The sequence below is a fragment of the Topomyia yanbarensis genome, chromosome 2 (genome assembly GCF_030247195.1).
Source record: "Topomyia yanbarensis strain Yona2022 chromosome 2, ASM3024719v1, whole genome shotgun sequence".
Taxonomy (NCBI): domain Eukaryota; kingdom Metazoa; phylum Arthropoda; class Insecta; order Diptera; family Culicidae; genus Topomyia; species Topomyia yanbarensis.
The window spans coordinates 185176799-185200883 of NC_080671.1; the positions used below are offsets into that span (position 1 = coordinate 185176799).

Sequence of the window (24085 nt, forward strand, 5' to 3'; positions counted from 1 at the left end):
TTTTTGAAAAAATAGATTTAGATTTATAATACATATAGTATTAATGTCTTCAGAAAATTGTTTGTAATAGCATTCTCAACAACTCTACTGAAGACACCTAGTCCCTAAGTAAATTAGTTTCAAATGTTATTTCTACGTAAATACTTCTAAGAGGATTAATCATCGACCCACAAAATTTAAGTAGAACATGTGCTGGGTTATGTTATACTTCTTCGTAGATACTTAACCTACAAAGTGTTGATTTCGAAATTGTGTGTTATGGCTGTAAAAACTGTGTCAGAATTTTTCACATGCATAACTTGAGAATGCTACCTTCTATACAAAATTTAATTACGTCATTTATATCAGGGTTTTATTTCTTTTTTGGTTTACTTGGTGGCAGTGTTTATAATACTTTTCTTTCGAGTGTTGTCCTACTGGAGCTGTAGCGCTAGGGCTCCCCGTCAGAATCACACACTACAATTACAGACGAGACAGGCAACGTCGCCCACTAAAACACTGCTTAAGGCCAATTGCAGCGGGCCGTGATGTGATATTCATTGCACGGTTCAGATATGTGCGGGCGTAGGGACTTCGCGATCGCGTGTATCATTGCGAAAGGCTCGAGCGTTTGTAAGTTAGCGTGTTCGATCGCGGGTGTGTTTGTATGCCTCGTGTGCTAAACTGTACGTTACTTCGCGTGTATAAATTCTATTTTATAACCGTGTGCCTTTCGCACATTCGCGTGTTTTCTTGGATGATCGTGCGTGGACAGTGAATCTGATACTTATTTTGTTCGTGTGCGGTTCAGATTCTAGAAGAAAGTCTTCCATATCACTAGAGTTCCCAGTCATGTCACAGTAGAACGTGTGATCTAGTGGATAAGAGCTTTATTTTTTAATTGGTCCAACTGGATGTATGGACCTAAGATGGCGCGAGAGCGGGAGTTTGTAGGTTGACGCTTGAGATCGCATTGGTAAGTTTATGAGTACTGAGACGTTCACTTTATCACCGGGGTGTTTGCGAGTTCGTGGGCGTAGGTTGATTGGAAAATCGCGAGGGGCTCTAACGTTTGTACGCTGACGTGATTTTGTAACATATTTGCGTGTGTTCCTGAATTGTCGCGCGAACCGTGAGTCTGATATCAAATTTTCGGTATGCGGTTAAAACTCTAGCAGAGATTGGGATACCATATATCGATAGGGTTCCCGGTAATGTCGCCATGAGACGTGTTGTCTAACAGGTACGCCAGCTATACAAAGTCCTGATCATTGTAAAAGCGAACATAAATGGAACAGCATGCAGACGTTGATATATATGTGACATATGTGTTATGTGTGGTGTTATTCAAATTATCTCTGAACTGTGTAGCCAACAACGTGCACACACCAAACAAATCTGAAGTTTATCGTTGACGTAATTGCAAACATGAAACAGTTTAACAAACCGTAATTCACGAAGTGACGAAACATAACCGTGTTCGTTTTATTTTACATGAAACATATACTTTACATGCGCAATAATATAAAATTACACTTACTGCCATTCAGAATAAACGCCATATGTGAAGTAAAATTACGTGATTTACGAAATCCAACGTCATGTAAAACTAAAATCCAACGTAAAACTAAGTTAATTTTCATGCTCGTATATGCCAGGGTCAGGAGACGTAAATTTACACGATTTTTTCTAGGTATGTAGCATTGCGGTTTGATATTGTATTGCACAAGCATGAGGTTGGCTGAACATTAACAAATAACTTGCGAGCTCTTCGCTCACAGTTCGAGAGCGAAAAAAAACAGATGAATTTACGCTCCCGACGATTCGTTTTGAATCTTTGGAAAGATAATTCCTTCTATTTTCCAGGACTCTCAAAAAATTAAAATCGGTTTAAAAAGACTGCGTAGCTAACTTTTTAGTGCCAAAAGTCCCGAAGAATAGTTTTGTTTTGCTATAAATCAATATTTTGACGGTATACAAAACTTTGCATACATTATTTTGTGATGCATTTGATGAGATCTACAACTTAGCCCTCCGGAAGTCGCGCTTATGGCCCAATGAACAAGCAGCCGCTGATGCCCCAAGACGATTTCGCTAGATTTTCGTAGCAGCGTGCACTCAATTAAAAAAAATTTAATATTTTTATTTTTGCATTTTTCGGATCTCTAAAATAAGAATTATATGCCCAAGAAAGGATTTACTCGAATTCAGCTTGGTTCGTCTGCTAGAGCCCATCAAATTACCAACAATCAATTTTCATATGAAGCTGATAAAATCGGGTAAAAAACCGGATAAAATCGGGGGTAAATAAAATCGGGTCTTTATTATTGATTGTACTGTATACTAGTGCATTCCTCTAAAATTTTCTTAAGCTCAGCGGGTTTCAACTGCAGTTATTGATCAATTTTGCGTGCTGAAAATACTAGCGACAATATTTGAACCCATTAGAACTCTGACTTCATAGTAATGTCTACAGTATTAAAGTAATATTTGACACCATCATTATATTTCCAGCTACGTAATCAATACAAATACTATCTTTCTTCATCAGCCTGGAGTACAGCAAACAGGCGATAAATAGTAAAATTTGCGAAATCATTCTCTATAGCAGGTATTAAAAGGTGGCTCACTGAAACCGATCATCCGACAACCACGTGTGAAGGCAGCCAGCAAGTGGACCACCCCGGCCAGGCTGCGACTGTTGCCGTGGGCCTTAGATAACGTGTTGTTCGTTCGCGACTTAGTTTGGATTTTTCCGGTTCGCGGTCAATCACGCGGTTCCGTCGGTCGTTCGTGTCAGATTCGGGTTGAAGGCAGGGAAATTTCGATCGAGAAATGTGAAGAAAAAAAATCAATCAGCTTATACAATCGCCTAGATGATGACAGCGAAAACTGCCGGTGTGTCTCAACGTGATCGGCTGCCACGGAAAATGAAAAGATGATAAACGAAAATGAAAACAACAGAACGACCTACTTTTTGCTGTATGTCTATGCGAAATGACTACGGTGGGTGCGGAGAGATGCAGGCAGTTCGCATTATGGGTAGGTTAAATATAATTACTTCTTGTGGAATGGAAGCAAACACAAAGTGTTTAGCTAATTTTCATAGAAAAATTTGGTTTAAAATTAAATGGTTTGTTTTAATTCAGGTCGCTTTGATTTTCATGGTAAGTTCTTCCATTAACATAGTCAATTACCAACAAGAATGTAAAAACTCGAAAAACTCTGACCATTCTCGAAAATCCTTACTTTTATCATAAAAATATACAGTGTAAGGAAGTATTATGCGATATGAATAGAATAAAGGAAAGTAAAGGTGTTTGGAAATGAATACTGGATTTAGGACAATTTCAAATAAAACACTTAAATTGTAAACAGTGTATTTGATTAAGCAATTGTGTCAGACTCCGCCTCGCTCCATCGCCGGAGAGTCAAACGTCCGTATAATTGTTACAACTCATAATTTCGGCGAAAACAATCAAAAACACTATTATAACGTTTCAAGCAACAATTGCAGGCCATATGATGCATAGTTATAACCTCGGTAGACCCAGCCATCCGGGCACCGCATCTTGTCTATAACCACCGGCCCGCAAACAATCGTCGGTTCGGTTCACACATCCATACGAAATGCGTATGTATATGCATGAAACCGATCGGCTTTTGTTTCTTCCACTTCCGTCAGTGCTGTCTGTGTGTATCATCATAATAAGTACAGCTCACCTCTATACCGAGTGCCGATGGCGTTGGCGGCACGCGAAAACAAAAACACCGAATAATATAACAAACAATCGCCGTCACACCGGCTGACGTCAACGTGCACGGCGACAAGCAGTCTGTGGGCGCGTGATTTTCGATGCTTTCTAATTCAATAGCGGCAGGTTTTGCGTAAGGTATGCGCTGCTGCTTACGGACAAACTTTTATATTGGGGGACTAGATGTATATAATTTGCTCTTTATTCACCAATCATCCCAATGTCATGAAGTTTGTTATTCACAGTTATTTACCGATTGAAGCTTAGTAGATCCAACAATCGGGTATACCTTCCCTGGTTATATATACATAAAATGTTATCACTCCGGTGTTACTCGGCGCGGTGCTCGTGAACCCCGGCGATCTCCGCTCTCGCAACTTCGGAACACTAATTGAATTATAACGATTCCCCGTAGACGTGAAGCTCTTTTTGTTTTCACGGATGATGAGTTTTAGTGGCGTGGCTCACAACTCATTTTAACGCTTCGTGTTTCAAAACAAATTGAATCGCAAATACAGCAGCGGGTTGCGGGAAAAACCTTTTACAAAATACGCCTCCTGAAGCAAATATATCACTTGATGCCGGATAATCACGCCTAGATAAATATGGGCGATTGAAATCTGGATAAAACTGCACGAGTTGTGGAGTGTTATTTAACTGATTACTGAAATGTTGAGAGGCTGGTGATTTGGTTCTACTGAAGTGAACATTCGGGTTAAATTTTAAAATGAAAATTGAATGTTTAAACGATGGATATGTTCGAAGGTATTGTGAGTATTGTGAGAAAGTCTCAAGCTTTCAGCTTCAACTATAGTTAAAATGGCACATACAGGGTGTTTGGTTCATGGTTAAGAACCTCTCGAGAGATGATTAACTGTCATATTTGGAGAAAAAAATCATTCTACACGTACCTTCAAATCTCAACCGTTACTAAGTTATTGAATTTTTTGTGTTAAAAACTTAGTTGCCTTAAAATAGCTCTAACTCAAAAAATATACTTTGTATTTCAAATCTTTTGAATCCATTGGAAAGGTGAGAAAATTTTCCATTGAAAAATGTCCTCAAATGTTTCAACTAATGAGGTTAAGTAACCTTTTCACAGTAATTTATTTAAAATTTAACAATTTTGATCGATTTTTCGTTCATTTCGCGAAAATCCTAATAGTTAACATCACCGTTTTAATAATTCAAATTTTTAGTCTTGAAGAGTTGTATAATTTGTTCTTTGACATGATAGGGGAGAGAGGGTAACAATGAAACACATTTTTTCTACAATTTAATTTTGATGATAATACTTGTTATTTGTGCAACCAAAAGTAATACATAGTGCCACTCTGTTGTTAACTAGTACATATATTTTTTCCAGCTGGTAAAATTCACAGGAAATAACATTTTTTGGATAATAAACACTCGGTGGTAAAATGTATCAGTGTGCCCCATGGGTAGGAACTATGAAACACGATGTCGTCTATAGTGAAATATTCTACTTATACATTTTATTCTTTTGTTTTGACGAAGAATGATCCTAGCGCTTTGAATTAAAGTTATATTGAGGCGAAAATCGCTTGTTTACGAAAGAATCCACTATATCATCGCGTAACATCGAACCACCATATATGCATATTAGCTGCCATTCTGAAATAAGAGACAATTTCTACAAAACTTGCCCAAATTTACTAATTTTGCACTATATGGGTAGTATTTACTGTGGAAAATCGGAACCCATTCACATTTTGAGACAGACCACAAAAACAATAAAAAATCACTGTTCCCCATACGCCATCGTTCCACAGTTACCCAATGGCTCTATTCATGAAAATTGTGAATTTATACAGAACCATGAGAGGTTACCAAAAAACTTTGTTCGCGGCAAATGTTGGCATAAAATTTGCTATAAATAGCAATAGATTAAACATTTATTCAATGAATGGTAACTCATAAAGATGGAATAATGTTTTTCATTGCAAATTTACTCTAGCTATCACAAAACAAACAAATATCCATTAAAAGAGATAGAGTTATCAGATCTCTTCCAAAATATAGCAACACATGTAAAGAATTAGAAATCGTGAAATATGAGGGAATGAGATGATTCTGATCATGCATTATGATTTTATTGCGAATGTTTCATAGTTCCTGCTGATCCACTGTTACCCTCTCTCCCCTACACTTATCTTGTCTTGTTTTCATGTGGTTGGGTTATTGAACTTGGATATTTTTATCTCATATTCACTAATACTAGCTCTCATTGAAAAAGTATGGCACTTATTGTACCTTTTCTTATTTTTATTCGAAAGCCAGGAAAATTTTGCAGAGAAAAATGTATTAATACCTTTCAGTTAAGTGAATTTAGTATTCTTTTAGAAGTTAATTAGTTTACAGTTAATGTTATTATTAGCATTTTCGTTATTTTCTTAAGATATTAAATAATAAACATCACCATTATTATCATGGAATTAATGCATCTCAGAAAGTTATGCAATTCTCCCTTTGACTCCATTCATTATCTCTTTTAGTATCGAAGCAAAAGCATTTTGATCTTCTCGTTTCATATGCAAAAACAACGATTTCGTACCCACTACATTTGTGATGAGGTCATGCTGTGTTAACTATTAATTTGCAGCGAAATGGAAAGCGATAGGGATAAAGTGTCAAATAACAAGTTGTAAAGAATATTAAGGGGCACAAAATTAACAATAGTGACGATAAATTTAGTTGATTAATAATTAAAATATCTGTACATACATCGAAAGGAAATTTTCTCAGCTTTCCAACGAAGCCCTGGTAATGGCGATATAAAGCATATTTTTTAGATTAGAGTCTTTTAAGAACTTGCAAGTCAATTACAGGAAAAGTTTAGAAGTGAAATTACAAGAAAACGAGAAGAGATAGGAATATCATGTTGAAGAACAAATTATAAATCGTCCTCAAACCCATCTTTTGGATAATAGATATTGCTATAATCATAATTCATTATTTTGAGAAAATTATCAAAAACCTCATTAAAAACGCCAACTTTGAACTACTTTACAACTAAAAGGTAATTAAAACTACTATGCTATATTTCACCCTAAGGAGGAAAATTTGGTAAAAACCAAGTTTCGGCTTCACTTGTGTCTCATCGGCATAAACAGAACTTCTGCTCGAACGGGACATCACGTTTGATCAGTCGTTTGATTGAAACACATAGTGTGTTTTAGTTTTAAGGGATTTGCGTCAAGCCGGCGCTAATCTATTCCGACAATACGTTAGTGTCGGTTTCTGAAGAGGCGAAGCCGAAACGCAACATAGTATGAATTAAAACTAATTAACTGAAAGATATGAGAACACCATTCAATAGAAAATTTTCTCACCTTTCCAATGGAACTAAAAGATTTAAAATACGAGGTATACTTTTCGAGTTAGAGGTATTTTAAGATAAATAAGTTTTTTACACAAAAAGTTCAATAACTCAGTAACGGTTGATTTGATGGTATGTGTAGAACGATTTTTTTCTCCAAATATGACAGTCAATCACCCCTCGAGAGATTCTTAATCATGAACCAAACACCCTGTATATATCGATTGCAAGAATTGGTACTCTTTTTACTGCTAGTATCCAGCGTTAAGCGAGAATTACTATCTAGAGACAGCTGTTTCTTTTTTTTAATTGATACTTTAACCCTTTCATGCCCAACTTTTTTCTAGTACATGTAAGGTTTCAAAACTATTTTTCCTTGAAAACGGTGGGGTCAAGAAACATGAAAAGCCTTTTTTGATAAAGATAGATTCTTCCCTCGTAGTGCTAGAAGCTGCTCAATTTTTACCTTCCAATGCTCAATACAATTCTCCTAGAATTTTTACAATAGTTAAATTTCGTGGAAAACGTAGCCAAAGACAGTCTAAATTGACGAGTTTTATAAATTTTCAATAATATTGCAACATAACGAAGATATACGAAAAACTCATTTTCCGTTGACAACTTAAACTGTCCCTGGCAGCACTGCTCCATCGGAATCATATCAGACAAATTGCAATAACTTCAGGTCTATAGCTGATCCTTGAAAGTGTTAATTTTCAAATGTCACATTTACTAACCTTACTTGTTTTTTGTGAGCAAATCTTGCCACAATCTAAAATTATAGTTGTTTAAAAGCGTTGGTGTCCACAAACAAAATGGGCATGAAGGGGTTAAAGAACATGTGTACGAAACATACTTCGATAGTACGTGAACCTGCGCATCATCTAGCGTACGTACTATCTAACCATAATTAGTATGGAATCACAAAAGTGATTTTTTCAATAATAATTTTATGGCTAATGGGTGTACCAGTACCAGTGCATTGTAGAATTCAAAAAAGTTAAAAAAAGGGTTTTTTCTGTAATTTGATTTTTTACCATAAATTTATTTTTGTGAAATATGTTATAACTTTATTCAGTGTATTTTTTGTTTAGTGTTCCGTACCGGTGAAACGTGTGATGTTCCATCGGAACCAAAAATGGTCGGTTACAATTTTAAAGGTTTTCGTACGAATCTTCGTGGAATTTCTCAATTAGTAATATAAATCCTATTTTAAGACATATCGATTCATCTCTTCATTGCGTTAAGAAAAATACCCGAAATATGTTCGTGCTCTCCAATGGCGTAACCCCGTAAATCACACGTTGAACCAATGTAGGAGCAATATGCACATTTCTTCCGAAATTCTTTCATTGAAAGAATTTAAACGATTTACTTACAGATGTTGAACCAACGTACAAAGGAGTATTCGTATCAAAAAGCTAGCCAAAAGCATTGATACGATTAGTTCCACGAAAAAATTTACGGTTATGAATCTATCGGTATGCATCTTAAAGTGCGGTTGTAACTTTCTGTAACAGTACCCGAATGATTCGACAGCGCACAGTGGGGCCGGCCCGGACAAAACCCTAAAAATTTATTGTCGATTGTATGTAAAAGGTATGAGCCTTTTATATTTTTTTCCTGAATGCACCATATCTAAAGCTGTATTCGCCAAATTTCTGAGTTAATCGATTGAAAAATATAAGTGCTACATTTTTTGAACCGAATAAGGTCTTGGAAATCTGCAAGAATTTTAGTGACAAAATGTTTTTGTTCTTTCTAATTCATCTCGCTTTAATAGGTACTACAAAATCATATCAGGAATTCAATGGTGTATTTTGATTTGAGAAATAATGAGTATTTAAAAAAAAAAAAATTCCCGTATTTTCTGGGGAAGATACAGGAGTCCTTGTGTACGTTATCTGAAAAATCTTATCAGATTACCTTTGTTTGGGTACCCTCTCATTGTTCTATCCCGGGCAATGAAAAGGCCGACTCATTAGCAAAGGTGGGCGCATTAAATGGTGAAATATACGAAAGACCAATCTGCTTCAACGAATTTTTTAGTATTTGTCGTCAGAGGACACTCAACAGTTGGCAAACCTCGTGGAGCAATGGTGAACTTGGACGATGGCTACATTCGATTATCCCAAAGGTATCAACGAAGCCTTGGTTCAGGGGGATGGATGTGGGTCGGGATTTTATTCGTGTAATGTCCCGACTTATGTCCAACCACTACACCTTAGATGCACATTTGCGGCGTATTGGGCTTGCGGAGAGTAGTCTGTGCGCTTGTGACGAGGGTTATCATGACATCGAGCACGTTGTCTGGGTATGCGCCGGGTATTTGGACGCCAGGTCTCAGTTAAAGGATTCCCTTCGGGCCCGAGGTAGACCACCCAATGTCCCAGTCCGAGATATGCTGGCAAATCGTGATTTCCCCTATATGTCCCTTATTTATACTTTCATAAAAACGATAAATATCCCAATTTAGCCCCTCTCTTTTTATTTCTCGTTTTTAGAAGTTTTCTCTTGCCGTGTGGAACCGATAAGCTTCAGACTGCCACTATGTAACCGCCGTCGCCCTTATCGCTACGGAATCTGAAGCGAGAGCGACTCGAGGTCCGAAGGATTCCCTTTGAAGGATTCCCCGCGGGTCCGAAGAATACCATCCGCCAATCCGACCTACTAGACTGAGGCGCAAATTTGTTTCGCTGATCTCCCGTTTGAGCGAAAGTTGCAAGTTTTGCTCTTCTCTACCGGTCACCATCTACGCCTTCTCTCCCCTGTCCTTGATACAACTACTTCTACACCGATTTTGGAAATGACCAAGCATAAGTATCCGATAAAAAATCAAATTTGTATTCCGTATTCCTAGTTTTAAGATAGTTGTAATTTCTACTCTTTGTTAAAACTATTGTCCCCCATCTTGTAAATAGAATTGTATCCCTAGTTTTAAAACATCTGTGAAATTTTTCATAAATATTTGTTCCCCCTTTTGTGTACCAAACTATATTGTTAGTTTTAAGATAACTGTAAATATTTCCTAAAAAACTATTAGTATTGAATTCCTTGTTTTAAAATTTTTCATAAAAAAAATCTTTTGCCCCCTCCTTTATATATAGAATTTTTTTTTTTCTAGTCTTAAGATAGCTGTAAATTTTTTCTCTTTTTTAAAAAAATATTTCAACATTGTAACCTCCTAGTTTTAAGATATTCAAAATGTAAAAACAAAAGAATTCGGCACCGCCAAGCTAACGCATTTGTGCCTATCAAATAAACGAAATGAATAAAAAAAAAAAAAAAGTATTTAAAAAGTTACCAATGAAATCAATGTAACTATGTTGTTTAACGCGAACTTATTTACATTCAGAGGGACATCTCTATCGGTAAAAGCGTGTTGAAGAATCTCATCTAGTACAACTGACGCAGAATGTTATCGAGTTTTCAAAAATTATAGTGCTATTTTGCGCCGTTTTGCGTCAAAGGTTAATATTTGGTCATTTATAAAATTAGTTTTGTTCATGGAGACGCATGGTATTTTTTGATTTCATGAAGTTTTGCATTATTATTCACGGGTGGTTTTTTTTTCTGAATGCTGCTTGTAAATTCAGGGTTTGGGGCGATTTCCTCGCTACAAATATAAGAATGCCTTATCCGTCTTGCAACTATGGCTCGTGTTTCTATATTTTCACAGTTATTTGCAGCATAGAAAAATTAAAAAAAAAAAAAATAGAATCCTACGATGCAAACTAACTGCATCTATTATTATACCTTTCCACGAATCCTATCTCTATGGTAGGTATTGGCAGTAACTTTACTGGTGACCGATGTAAGTTAAATGCGTGAGTGTGTGAAGTGTTCTTTTCTATCCGATTTTTAGTTATTGGCCAGTGATGCAACGTTCATTTTCAAGTGCAAACTCCCTATTGAATCTATCACAATCAACTATTAAATTCAAAACCTCCCTCAATAATTCACTTCTAAATTGTTTGAGAGTTTCATGCAAAAACGCTCACGCCTCTATTTCAAAGCATACACAAATAGTACAAAGTATGCTCAGGACATTTTTGCGCAAAAAAAAACAGTAACCAAAAAGTCAGTACCCATAAGGAGAGATATTCATATCATCATTGAAATTGAAAATCAATGGAAAAGTATTGAGCGGCTTAGCTGTATTATGCAACGTATGAGCAACTGTGACTAGAGCATAGTAGGGCATGAGTTGAGATCTTCATTAAAATCAAACAAACCCCTCATCTTTTAATAGCTTTGGCGATAACTGTAAGTAAATAAGCCAATAAAACAAGAATTTAAGGCATTCTATCAAAACACCTTGAGATATGCTATCTTTTATAACTATTCATAAATTAGTACATGAGGATTATCTCTTGAAGAGCTATGAAAGGATGTTTTTTCACGATGGTATATATCACTAAATATCACTTTATAATGCCAGAATATTTGGGAAATATTGCACAATATATTTGAGGTTATGTTCAAATGACTGGGATGATGAGATTTTGAGTTATTTGTAAACGGCTGTCTCAGTCTTTTAGAGCAAAACGATGGTTGTTTACTGCCAGACGTTTCGGCCTTGTGATGTTAGCCTTTTTTCAAGGGAAATTTCCTTTTATATTTCCCTTGAAAAAGGCCAACACCACAAGGCCGAAACGTCGAGCAGTAAACAACCATCGTTTTGCTCTAAAAGACTGAGACAGCGGTTTATAAATAACTCAAAATTGCACAATATATTCAGCTCGATTGTAACTGTCATATGCATTGAACTAGGTGGTTAATTTCGATTTTCGAATGTACATACCAATGGATTTAGCAGATACTTTACGACTAGCCGATATATATAATACTGGTTCTTAGATACATGAAACTAAATATCTTGACTTTTTCGACGAGTATTGATCGCCTTTATTTTATTCAATTTCTGACAGCTCATGCTAAATGAAATAAATAAATCAAACAAGGCTTACAAATTGTGTAGTAGCTATCCAGGAAACCAGTCATGATGGATTAGAAGCCTTTGCACGAGTTTGGAGTTTTCGCTTTTGGCCAGCTTTTAGCTCAAATACTCTTCTGTGCAACGCTCGACTGCAACCCCGTCTGAACCAGTTCACTTCTCGGCGGGATGTCGGCTTCAGTTTAGAATCCCAAAAAGAACCAACAAGTCACCCTGTCTGGCTTTGAACTAGGAAGAATATTACGATAAACACCATGTTTTGTACGTACCTGAAACGAGGAAAAAAGAAAAAGAAGACGAAAAATAAGATTAGTTTTACTTTAAACTAATTAGATGTCAGCTATGAATTTTTTACAAAATATGCGAAGAACACAAGACTACCACAAAAGTAACGTTAAGACTAATAAGAATTAAATTGAGCCTAGTAGGCACGAGGAAGGTATGTTATTGGAAAAGGGATGGGGGTCAAACTACACTCTTTTGCAACACGGAATGCTGTGTTAGACCTGAGCTAGCCGCAACACGAAAGCAGATTTTACGGAGTTAGTTTTCGATCTCATCTAATTGAGCAATATGACGAATTTCGCACTAAATAGTATTCAGAGTTGGCTGCACCCTCTGAGATTTTAATGAAACTATCTGTACATGAGAACTTTGTCACAAAAAGCCACCTTATTTTTCCAAAAATGATCTGGACTGTCTTTTGAAAAGGGTCAAACTTTTTTTACTAATTTTTTTCAAATGACAAATCCTACAAAAAAGTGATTTTCACAAAATTAGTTAAAATTTATTCACTGGAAGTTGTGTCAAAACCGTTCGAACCGCTCATCAACGAGGTACTGTTTTCAGCTTGCCGACATTACATCAAGTGTGAACATGAATTTTTCCAGGGTCGATCGGTTAAGAAGAATCTCGTCAGTTTCACGTCGTTGGATACAAAACAAATATCCAAAAAATATAGGTAGACACGATATGTACAAATTTTAAGACTACTTCCGATACAGGTAACCGTTAGATATTGTTAACTAAGTTTGATAAACTTGGATGCTCTGCGCGTTACTGCCATTGACTTCGATTCTACCATGTACACTGTGATATCGTCGTTCAAATAAGAGACAAAGGATCCTGTTTTAATAATTCCTGAGTTTCTCAAGATCGTCTGCTTCTATTTTCACTGTTCATGAGTGATGTTTTTTTTTAATTTTGATTATAGAGGTTTTAACCTTAAGGTCATTCGCCTCTTCGGGTTAGAAAAATCTCCTATGAAAAATTTAACCCTATATGCGGGGTCGGGACTCGAACCCAGGTGCGCTGCGTACAAGGCAATCGATTTACCAATACGCTACGACCACCCCCAACACATGAGTGATAGGATTTTCGTTCTAATGCATGGGGAAGCAGTTTTTCGCCAATGATTCCAAAAAATAAATAGTTATACTATGTTGACACTACAGAGTTAAAACACGTTGTAATAATTAGCAACAAGAAAAATGTCATCAAGATAACGTTAAAACACGTTTCAACTCGTAGTGTGAACGTAGTATTAAACTGAATCGGATGAAGTTTCTAGGCAAACGCGACTATTGAACATTTGTTCTAGCTTAAAACCATTCTGTTTTAGATCGTATCAGGTACTAAAGGTGTCTAGTCAATTCTGAAGACATTCTGCATTGCTGTGGAATGTCCTGTGAACTTGCTACAATACGAAGAGCATTAGTTATTAGGGCTATATACTATTGTAGATCGTAGAAACGCGTCACAGGCTAACTTTGTGTTTAAGCTTCTACTGTCTGAGTCCTGATCACAGCACATATTAACATCTACGTATCAACCGGTGTTCTACGCCCTCAAATACTGAAATGCGCTACACTAACACTAGTCTGTCAACAGTACGATTTCAGCAATGATCCTTCGCTTCAACGACATTTTCGACTTTGTCGTGAACTCTGCATAGTTTCGAAATCGTTTGTTGCCACTTCAAGAAGATGGACACAAATTGTTTGCATAATTACATAAATACATAAATAAATATTGAATGGAAGTTTGTATCTAGACTAGAATCTCCATACTTGCTTCGGCAGAAGATATTACAAATACCTAGAGTAGGTTTTCCCATGCAAATTTGTATAGAAATTTCAAACGCAATGCGGGATTAAACCAAAAAGATTTATGCTCGCTTGATGTGATCAAGTTTATTTTCTTCATGCAAATTGGGAACTGATGTGAATATTGTCGGAGCAGAGGGTTAGATCTAACCCGTCTCTCTTTCCAGAACGTAAAACATTGGGGGATTTTCTTCTATTGACTATCTGTACTGTGACATTCAATTAACTCAAAGCCACTAAAATTGATATTTGACCTACCATGAATTGTGTAATAGGCGTTCGAATTACTGCGGATTATAAGTGTAAACCCATTTTGCCACAGTGTGAAACAAGAGAAGATCGTTATATGACGAATATGCCGAACAACAAACGTATTAGCCCAGCCAATGTTATTTAGAGTCAGTTTTACTTTAACCACACAAATATCGCGAATTGTGAGCTCGACCTACATCAATCGCATTTAGTTGGAATTATTTGTCATGCCGTTTTCGGTGATAGTACCAAGGGTTTGAGTAAATTTTCAACATAGCTGTTTTCGTTTTGGAAATACTATCCGTAAACCAAAGCTAGATTTATAGTAACTGTACGTTTATGATAAATATGAATAAATTGTCCTACTCTAACCACTGTCGAGCAGAGCATTGTGTGTGTGTATTGTATCTAACCACTGTCGAGCAGAGCATTGTGTGTATCGTCAGTATCTCGCACATTTCATTCCGAACACGATGGCTTATAATCACCTACAGCGAATACTAGAAGGTTAATACGGCATAGGGACTCCTGTTTTGTGCCTTTCTGCGGTATATCAGCAGAAATCTAGTGGGTCAATTTAGCCTGGACAAAGGTAAAAACTTAGCAGCTTATGGCACTGCGAGTGACACTTGTTTTTTGACCCGTACACTTTCAAGGAAAATCTTTATGGAGCTTTATATACGCCAAAAGAAGAAATTGAGCACGAAAGCTCTATATTTACAATACATAAATTCTAAACAAAATATCATGTTGGTCAAACCGGAAAAAAATCCGGCAGTGCCGTTTAATTACAGAAGTGGTACGTATGAATCTGTCCTTGATGGGTGCAATTTTAGTTTCATGACATTTGAATCTAGCAGGAAAGCATAGATATAGGAGTGTGTATCTTCGTCGCGAGCGGTCGACTCTCGTAGAGCTCCCTTCGAGTCGGTTAATTTTCATCATTTTTGGCACAGTTTACTGTCTCCCGGTTGTCAAAAGTGTTAATAACGGTGCAATTTAACAATTATACAGAGTGAAGTGGTTTATAAAAGCATTTTTCGGCATATTCTCGACAGACGCGAGTGGTGACAGTTTGTGAAAATTGAATTCTGGCAAATGAAAAAATATCTTTTCCTCGCAATACGGGCCGTCGATTCCCGATGCAAGGACAATGAAAGTGTACAGAAAACATCTAGAAACACAGTGTACATTGTGGGAATGGTGAAAAATGGTTTTTCAGAGAAAAAAATTCGATCCGAAAAGTGAAAAAATATGGCGATAAGAAAAATTGACATTCAAATAATTTGCGTTTCACCAGCGACTAGCGACTACCAGGTGTCGCCCAAAATTCTTCGCCCGAAAAATAGGTGGCTCAGCTAATTTCGTCCGCGTCCCTTGTCACCTTTTTTATTGAGTGTTTCATCGCAGGTGCTATCTTTAAAAATGAGCTGCCTTGGATATTCAACTGTGTTTTTTTACTGTATTATTTTATTGCAAATGAGTAGAGGTTTTGAGTCTTTTATATTCGGGATTGCAGATATTTTGTCGCATGTAAATTTTGGGTGTTCGTTGATGTGATGGCGCTGTAAGGGAACACGTATCTGCCGGTCGGCAAACTTTTCTTTGGACTGAGCAAACTAATTTTTATGTTTCTTTAGGGTTTGTTTTACCAACGGGGGAACTGATTCACAGAGCATTCAATGTGCTTTGGGAAAACACATGGCCTTATTTGAGTGGAATGATGGCTTCAATCATGTATAAGGTTTGAGCATTGACAATTCGCGAGAGGGATCGGGGACCGGTTGGCAATTACCTTCAGTAATGTCAGCACGAAGAATAAGTGTTTTGCTGTCATTTTCATTGCTTAGTTTTCTATTCTACCGCATGCCTCCACGCGAGTCTAAGTCTATTGATGACATTTGGTCCTTAGACCGGCCACGACTGGGAGCTATCAGCCTTCTGCCGATAGTAGCAGAATGAGAGTATGCGATATAGCCGAGAAAACAATACCGTAAAAGTTGTTCGGAAATCAGCGCCAATAAGACTTTAATTTGACTAGTATCGATGATCGCGGGTCAATACGTACTGAAAATTCGCCGCGTCTGTTTTAATGAATCTAATTTCAAGTTCCGTTATTGGTAACAAGCCCGTGCATCAGGTTAACGATCCTCTGTATTTCTCTTCAATGTTCGATATAATCGTTCGTATACGTGTATTTCACAAACAATCCGATATTAGAAATAGGAAATACTTTCGTTGATTTATAACATCTAGAGCTATCATAACTCTCTGTCTGTATAACGTTTTATCACTCGGTAGTTTGCAACCCAAAAAATATATCGTAGAGAAGGAATAGCGAAATTAGTCTAAATAATGTCGCAATAAATAGTGATCCGGCCTATTACACAGATAAGATTAGCTTTTCTAGGCAATACTCCCACGATCGGCTGTGTGGATGTGAAATTGCTTTTGTTTAGAAAACATAGCATACTCTCGGTAGATCTTATTTTTCGAGCGATCGTGTTCTCGAAAACTAACTGAACTACTACCTAATAAACTATGCTATACAGGTCGCATCGCTTGCTTGGAGCGAATCCTAGACCCTATTCCCTTCCAAACCACCAACTCCGCGATACCTGTGGAAGATTCTGATGAACCTTCTGTATAAGATTCCTCATTTTATTCAAACAATCGCCGGGTAAAATCAGCACCGACACGATAGAAACCACGAAAAAATTCATTGTGTGATTGAATATTATTACAAAATATAAGCAGTGCTCCTTATATCCGGCTATCCGGAGTTCAAGGTGCTTATTTTGCTAATCGTATTAACACAACAAATGATAAATTTCCCAAATTCTCGGCAGCCGGCTGCCCAGAGCAATTATTACATGATAACGCTATTGGCACACTTACTAACAACTCTCCCCATCCCGTGATACATGTGGAGATGCAGAGGATTCCTCGGTCTCTAGTAGCAACATGTATCGGACTAACATTCCTTCCTTTCCCAGAAGATCTGCATTCGGACGTGGCCGGCGTCGGTATTGATCAGCATGCAGGGATCAGAATAGATTGTACAATGTGGCTCATCATGTTATTCCCAAGCATGTTGTTCTAATGAACATTTTGCAAACTAATTTGGTTCTGGTCAATAACGGAGTAGCAACTACGGGCGATCTCTTATGCTTATGCTTATTTGAATCTAGCAGGAAAGCATAGATCTATAGGCCGGCAAAGTTTCTTCAAGTATTTGGAGTAACGGATTCCATTTCGTTATATAATGTAGTCGTTCCTCAATTTTGCCATCTTCCATACATACCGGAATCTTAATTACAACGCTGTCAGTTTAAACCTCACGTTTTAGTTTGCTTCGCAAAGTAAATTTTTGACTTGGACTAACGTGTTCAATGTTATCAGTACTAAATTGCGTACGCGACGGAATGAAATTTTACCTTTAGTATTTTTTTCACTTTGCGCATTGTATTGACTCGGTTGAATAACGCTTTTTTGCGAATTACACTTCCGGTGACAAACATAAGAATATCGGTTTCTTTGCTTTCGAAGCAATGCTCACTGTTGTCATTTTGCTCGATATTGAAAGGATATACATCATCACCGTCGTGACGAAAAGCTCAAGTTGCACAGGGAATCAGTAGATAATTATGCTTGGGAGTAGCAAAAAACATCTTTCAATGTGCAACTCCTGGTAATCCTAAACTGTTTTACGCCAGCCAGGTCTGAACGTAGATCGCGGAAGGAAAGGGAAGGAATGTTAGTCCGATACTTGCTTTTGCTGCGCACTACACAAGTATCACGGGAGGAGGAAATTTGTTAGTATGTATAGAAGTTTGATTCTACTTCTTCATTACCGACGCCAGAAAGGTGACTACACTACTATCTGGACTAGATATCGACCCATCAACTCATGGACCGGGGACCAACGGCTTTACTTCTCTTCCGAAGGTAGAGGCGATCACAGATTTTTTCACCTAAGAAAAATCTCAACGACCTCGGCTGGGATTGAACCCAGACCAACTGGAATGAGTGGCGGTCACGCTTACCATTCTACCACTGGCGCCGTCTCACTCGATCTTGGGCCACTATTCTCCTTAAACCATAGCAGTCCAGCGTAAATTCATACGATATGCGTTACGTGAACCTGTCCAGCCTTTTGCAGTCTGCCGTATTTCATCACCCTCCCAATGTCAAAATGTTTGTATACTTGGTACAGTTCGTGGTTCATGCGTCTGCGTTCATTTTTCGAAACACTGCTAATTCTAATAGTACTAATAGATCACCAATAGGTCTAATAGGTCAAATATGGGCCATTTCCAATAGCTATAAGTTCACTCACAAGTGATTTCTAGATTCGATGGTAATATAGATGAAAAATCAGAAATAGAAACATAAAATACAAACAAAAATCCAACTGTTACTATGCATATCTCAAAACAGCAGGTCGCTTAGCTTACTTTGTTACGAACAGCTTAGTTGAAAGTTTATTTTATATTAGAATATCCCTTTACTAAAAAATCGGATCAATCTGCAGTCTTCGGCAATCTTGATACTTTCACCTTAAGCTATATATCTGAGGCTTTTGGAATGCACAAAATGATAGTTGCGTATTTTACCTGAGTTTATGGTTTTCATTGCCAATTTTTCACATATTTTTACAAACAAAAAATTCTCGTAAATAAACCAGAAGCAACCGAACAAGCTCATATTTGGCATAAGGCCTATGGAGCCAACCACCTTTTAATCGAGCGGTATTCCGAAGAAATCATATAAAGTCCTATTCGCAGCAGCAACACCCCTCGGCTACCACGCGACTAGTATTCCAAGGTCTATGAATTCGTCGACTATCTTGTGCCGCATCCTATTGATGTTCACCTTTGGAACAATGCCATTTGGACTGCCTCACTCTCTACCAGCTACCACGTCTTGTTACAGTTGATAGTCCGATTATCGCAGCTTCCTTTTTAGAAATGCACAAATGCCTCTTCCACTACTCTGCAACCAACGTCAATGATGTCGATCTCGTCCGTGAAGCTAAGAAGCATGCCTTTTGCACATCAGATCATCATACCTTTCAGCGCTAAGTTGAAGAATTGATTAGAGAACAATTTTTTAAAAGGGCGTCGACGTTTCTATGTGGATTAATTTATTTTTTTTTTAATTTTTCTATGGCGAAAAACACTGCTTTAGGCCAATTGTAGCGGGCCGTGATTCTGAATGTGATGTTTATTGTACGGTTCAGGTATGTGCGGGCGTAGGGACTTCGCGATCGCGTGTATCATTGCGAAGGGCTCGAGCATTTGTACGTTAACGTGTTCGATCGCGTGTGCGTTTGTATGTCGCGTGTGCTAATGTGTATGTAACTTCGCATGTATAAATTGTATATTAAAACCGTTTGCCCATCGCATATTCGAGTGTGTTCTAGATGCAAAGCGCGCGGACCGTGAATCTTATACTTAATTTTTGGTGCACGGCTCAGATTCTAGAACAAAGTGGGTTCTTCCATATCACTAGAGTTCCCAGTCATGTCGCCTTGGAACGTGTTGTCTAGTGGATATGCGCTTTATTTTTTGATTGATATAACTGAATGTATGGACCTAAGTTGCTAGGGTAAATATTTCCGGACGTGACAGATTCACGATCGCGTGTTTGCGTTTAAGACCGCGTTTGTAACTTCGTAAGTACTAAAACGTTCACATTGTTATCGGAGTGTTATAAAGTTGGCGTGATCGCAAACGTAGGTGTGCGTAGATGATCGCGAAGAGCGTAAGCCTTCGTACGTTGATGTGTTTGTCGTGTGTGCTCGTGTGTATGTGACTTCGCGTGAATAAATTCGATTTTGTAACCCTGTAGCCATTCACATATTTGCGTGTGTTCTTGGATGGCCACGCGGACCGTCATTCTGATATTTAGTTTTCAGTGTACGGATCACATTCTGACAGGGAGTGCGTTACTCCATATCAGTAGAGTTCACAGTCATGTTGCCATGGAACGTGTTGTCCAGTGGATATGAGAGCTTTCTTTTTAATTGATTCAATTGAAGGCATGGACCAAGACTTTTGGCATCGAGGATAGAGACTTCCGGACGTGACTACGTGAGTACGGGGGACTGTATGTTCACGCTTGAGACCACGTTGGAATATTTATAAGTGCTGAGACGTTCATATTATCACCGGATGTTATCATGTCTACGAGAGCGCGGGTGTAGGTTGCGTAGATGATCGGGAAGGGCTCAAGCATTTGTATGTTTGTTTGTCGCGTGTGTGTGACTTCTTGTGTATAAATTCGATTTTTATGTCGCTATATGTAGTTTAGTGGATATGAGCATAATCTTTTTGATTGGTCCTCCTGAAAGCATTCGATTTATGCTACTAGGGCCGATAATAGGGGTTACCGGACGAAACCGATTCATGATCGCGCGCGAACACGGGCATTTGGAGGTTCACTCTTGAGACCGCGTTTGTGAATTTATAAGTGCTAAACCGTTTACTTAGTCACCGGGGTGTTATCGGGTGATCGTGGGTGTGGTTGTGCGTGGATGATCGCGAAGGACTCGAGCGTTTGTACGTTGACGTTTTTGTCGCATGTGCTAGTGTGTATGTAACTTCGCGTAGACACATTATTTTTATAAGTGTGTGGCCATTCACATATTCGCGTGTTCTTCAATGATCGCGCGTGGACGTCTTGTCTAGTTTTTATTTCTATTGGTCCAACTGATGGCATGAATTTGGGCTGCTAGGATCAAGAGCACAGACTTCCGAACGTGACCGATTCATGATTAAATGATTAAAGTTAGTAAATTTTTAGGTGCAAACGCTCACTTAATTACCAGGGTGTTTTAATGTTGGCGAGATCGCGGACGTTCGCATTTGTGACCAGGTTTGTGTTAACGCGAAGGTCACGTTTGTACGTTTGGAATGAGAAATTGTGAGTGTATAGGACAGAATAGGTAATTTGTATTAGGGAGTGCTAGCATGGATCTAATTTGAAATATAGCAATAAAAGAAGGGTACCTCCAGATAGAATTAGGCCCTAAACTTACATTGTATATTATTTGACCATGGCAGTGGATAATAAAGGTCGCCAAGTTAAGTACTAAAATTGAAAATAATCGCATCCCAAGCTTCTGTGATATAAACACTGTAATACTGCTTTGGTGGAAAAGCCCCCGGACTACATCAAGGTACAGTATCATGCCGAGGTCATTCAAGCCAAATATGTCATTCTGATACAAAACACACTATCATACCTTCTCAATGCTATCACTCTTTGTTGCTAGAGTTGCGTCAGATGTATTTTTACATATATAGGTACAACCATTTCTACGTTAGTAAACTACTTTTGAACACGCGTTTGTGTTTGCATGCATATCATATTTTGATAATAGACAGACTATAGACAATCTAATTTTAATAGCCTTTCATTTCATTTCTACTCTTGATTTTATCAGTCTGTAGCTTTCAAATGTGTCAAGATTGTACATTGTATAACTCGGGAAACATTGCGGTTGATATTTACTACGGGTTCACCTAACCTATTTCTAACGCAGTTAGTACATTAATAGAAAAATTAGAACTTTTAAAAATTCTATTACAATTAACAGGAGTACTATCTGTCACACAACTAGCATTGATGAGTCTAAACTTCAAAATGCTCAAAGTTAAAAGTTGATTAACATATGTTCATTAACAAACGCTATTCGTTTGTTTTCGAAAACAGATAACGTATCAGAAAAAAAACACAAATTCACGCTGGTTAGCACTCAGGTTCAGAACAATGTCACTCAAATCTTTCAATATTGATTTAAAAGAACAAACAAGTAAAAACCAAAACCGGAAAACAGAACTCTTCGCTAAGGGGGTGGTATTGGAAAAATCACGAATAATTATCTGAAAAATCAAAAACAAAACACAAATAGAAATCTTCGAATCCCAACCTTGAGTGCTCTCCGCCGGCCGGTGCCAGGAACGAAGGGGACGGAGCTCGGCTAACCCGGGCACTGCTCGGTATACTAATGGAGTGGCCAATTGCGCTCAGCAGCTTCGGGGGTGAATCATGATGGAACATCTGCAGGGCCGGACTGGAACGTCCCGAGCCCGGGTGCGACTGGTATTCGCCGCCCCCGGTACCGTGATGTTGCAACTCCGACTCGATGTGAATGTTCACCAGGCTGCCAGTATTGCTAAGACTACCGAATCCGGGACCACGCAGCGAACCAACACCGAGCTCCTCCTTGATCAAATCTTGAACACATTTGTGGGGATACTGTACAGTGCACGTGGCAATAGTGTTACTACCGTTGCTATCGTTTATGAAATTGCAAGCCGCACGGCAAAAAGGGTCTCCCTGGTGTTCCGTCGGCGAAAAAGGATTCATGGGGTAGCGGACGCTTTCAGGCGCCGAAGGTCGCATCAAATTTTGAATAGATTTACCAAGAGCGATATCGGTATAGATGTTACTTCTGGAATTAAATCTACTGGCACTACTACTGGGGGTTTTAGTCCGATCTACTGGTATGTTTTGCTGTAGGTTTTGCTGAAGACTACTGGTCGATGATGAAAGTGAAATCGGGCCGCCGCCTCTCGACGACGGTTCATAGCTGCGGCCTGCATCGGGGACGTCCAGTCCGGCCGGTTCCATCGCTACCGGATGTGTTGGGTTGAAGCTGGACAATAGAAATGGTTAGAAATTGAGCAATGAATCTCAACGGATGCGTCTCGTTTTATCACTTGCTAAAGCTATCAGCGAAGGTTAACGGAAAGAACATAACATAAAGTAAAACATGTCAAACGTTAACAGAATGAAACGAAGCCAATTTGCCTTCTCCGCCCTCTCACCTCTGGACGCTACATGTGTTTTGCTTAAACCTAGATCTGGTTTACTTTTATATCCTCAACCTTTTAAGTGTGCGTACAGCGCTTTTTGGCTTACAAAAACTTTCACCGCGCCTGACTTGTGATCTTTTCTCCAATTTAGCTAACCTACTTTCACAACAATATCTGATCTAAAAGCGAAACATCGCTTATATCTGCCGAAGAGAAAAAAAATGTAGCTACTCTTAAAAAGTGAAATAAATTAAACATTGCGAGATTCTACCGAATCTCTGCGCTTGAAAACCACATAAGCACTGGATATACTAGTTCGGCACATTTGTGTAATGGTACATAGAGATAAGCTGCATTAGCTAAAGACCGGAAAGTGGGTCCTAATGAACGTGAATAGCTTTGGCCTGTTGAACAGATAAAAAGCAGCAGTACATCTTTTCATAGTGAAGCAAAACATATCGCAACGAACAGAACGAAAATTACACAACATATAAACGACGAACAACCGAAAACCTTAGTGTTGAGCATTTGTTTTGAAGGGGCAAGAAGGGTGAGGATAAGCGCTTTTGGGCTCCGTCAGTTTTAAGGCCAGAGAATGGTGGGATCAGTGTGAATTAAATGAATGGTTTAATGGATGCATGGATGGAATGTAATGGATTATGGAAGTTTTGGGTGTTAGAGTATTCTGGTTGAGTTTTTACAGCAAGCAACTTCATTTGAAATGGATGTTAACTTATGAATACTTATGCAATGGAATTTTATATCTCTTCTCATTATTGTACCCATGTTTACTTGTGGGAATAGGCTATGTTCGAAATAAAGACCCGATAGAAGACTCTGCGGAAGGATTTTTATCCAATCTGGATTATACT

The 24085-nt window shown here is 38.1% G+C and overlaps 1 protein-coding gene across 4 annotated transcripts in view; it reads right to left on the minus strand.

Moving 5' to 3' along the window:
* The window catches only part of LOC131682379 (protein bunched, class 2/F/G isoform), a 449872-nt gene that overhangs the window by 277437 nt on the left and 148350 nt on the right, over positions 1-24085 (minus strand). For 3 of the 4 annotated variants that reach the window (XM_058963810.1, XM_058963812.1, XM_058963813.1), the window contains exon 3: positions 22325-23053. The exons of the other annotated variant lie outside the window; for it this stretch is intronic. In XM_058963810.1, the coding sequence (XP_058819793.1) occupies positions 22325-23053 (729 nt within the window). The remainder of the gene's footprint in view (positions 1-22324; positions 23054-24085) is intronic. 4 annotated transcript variants of the gene reach the window in all.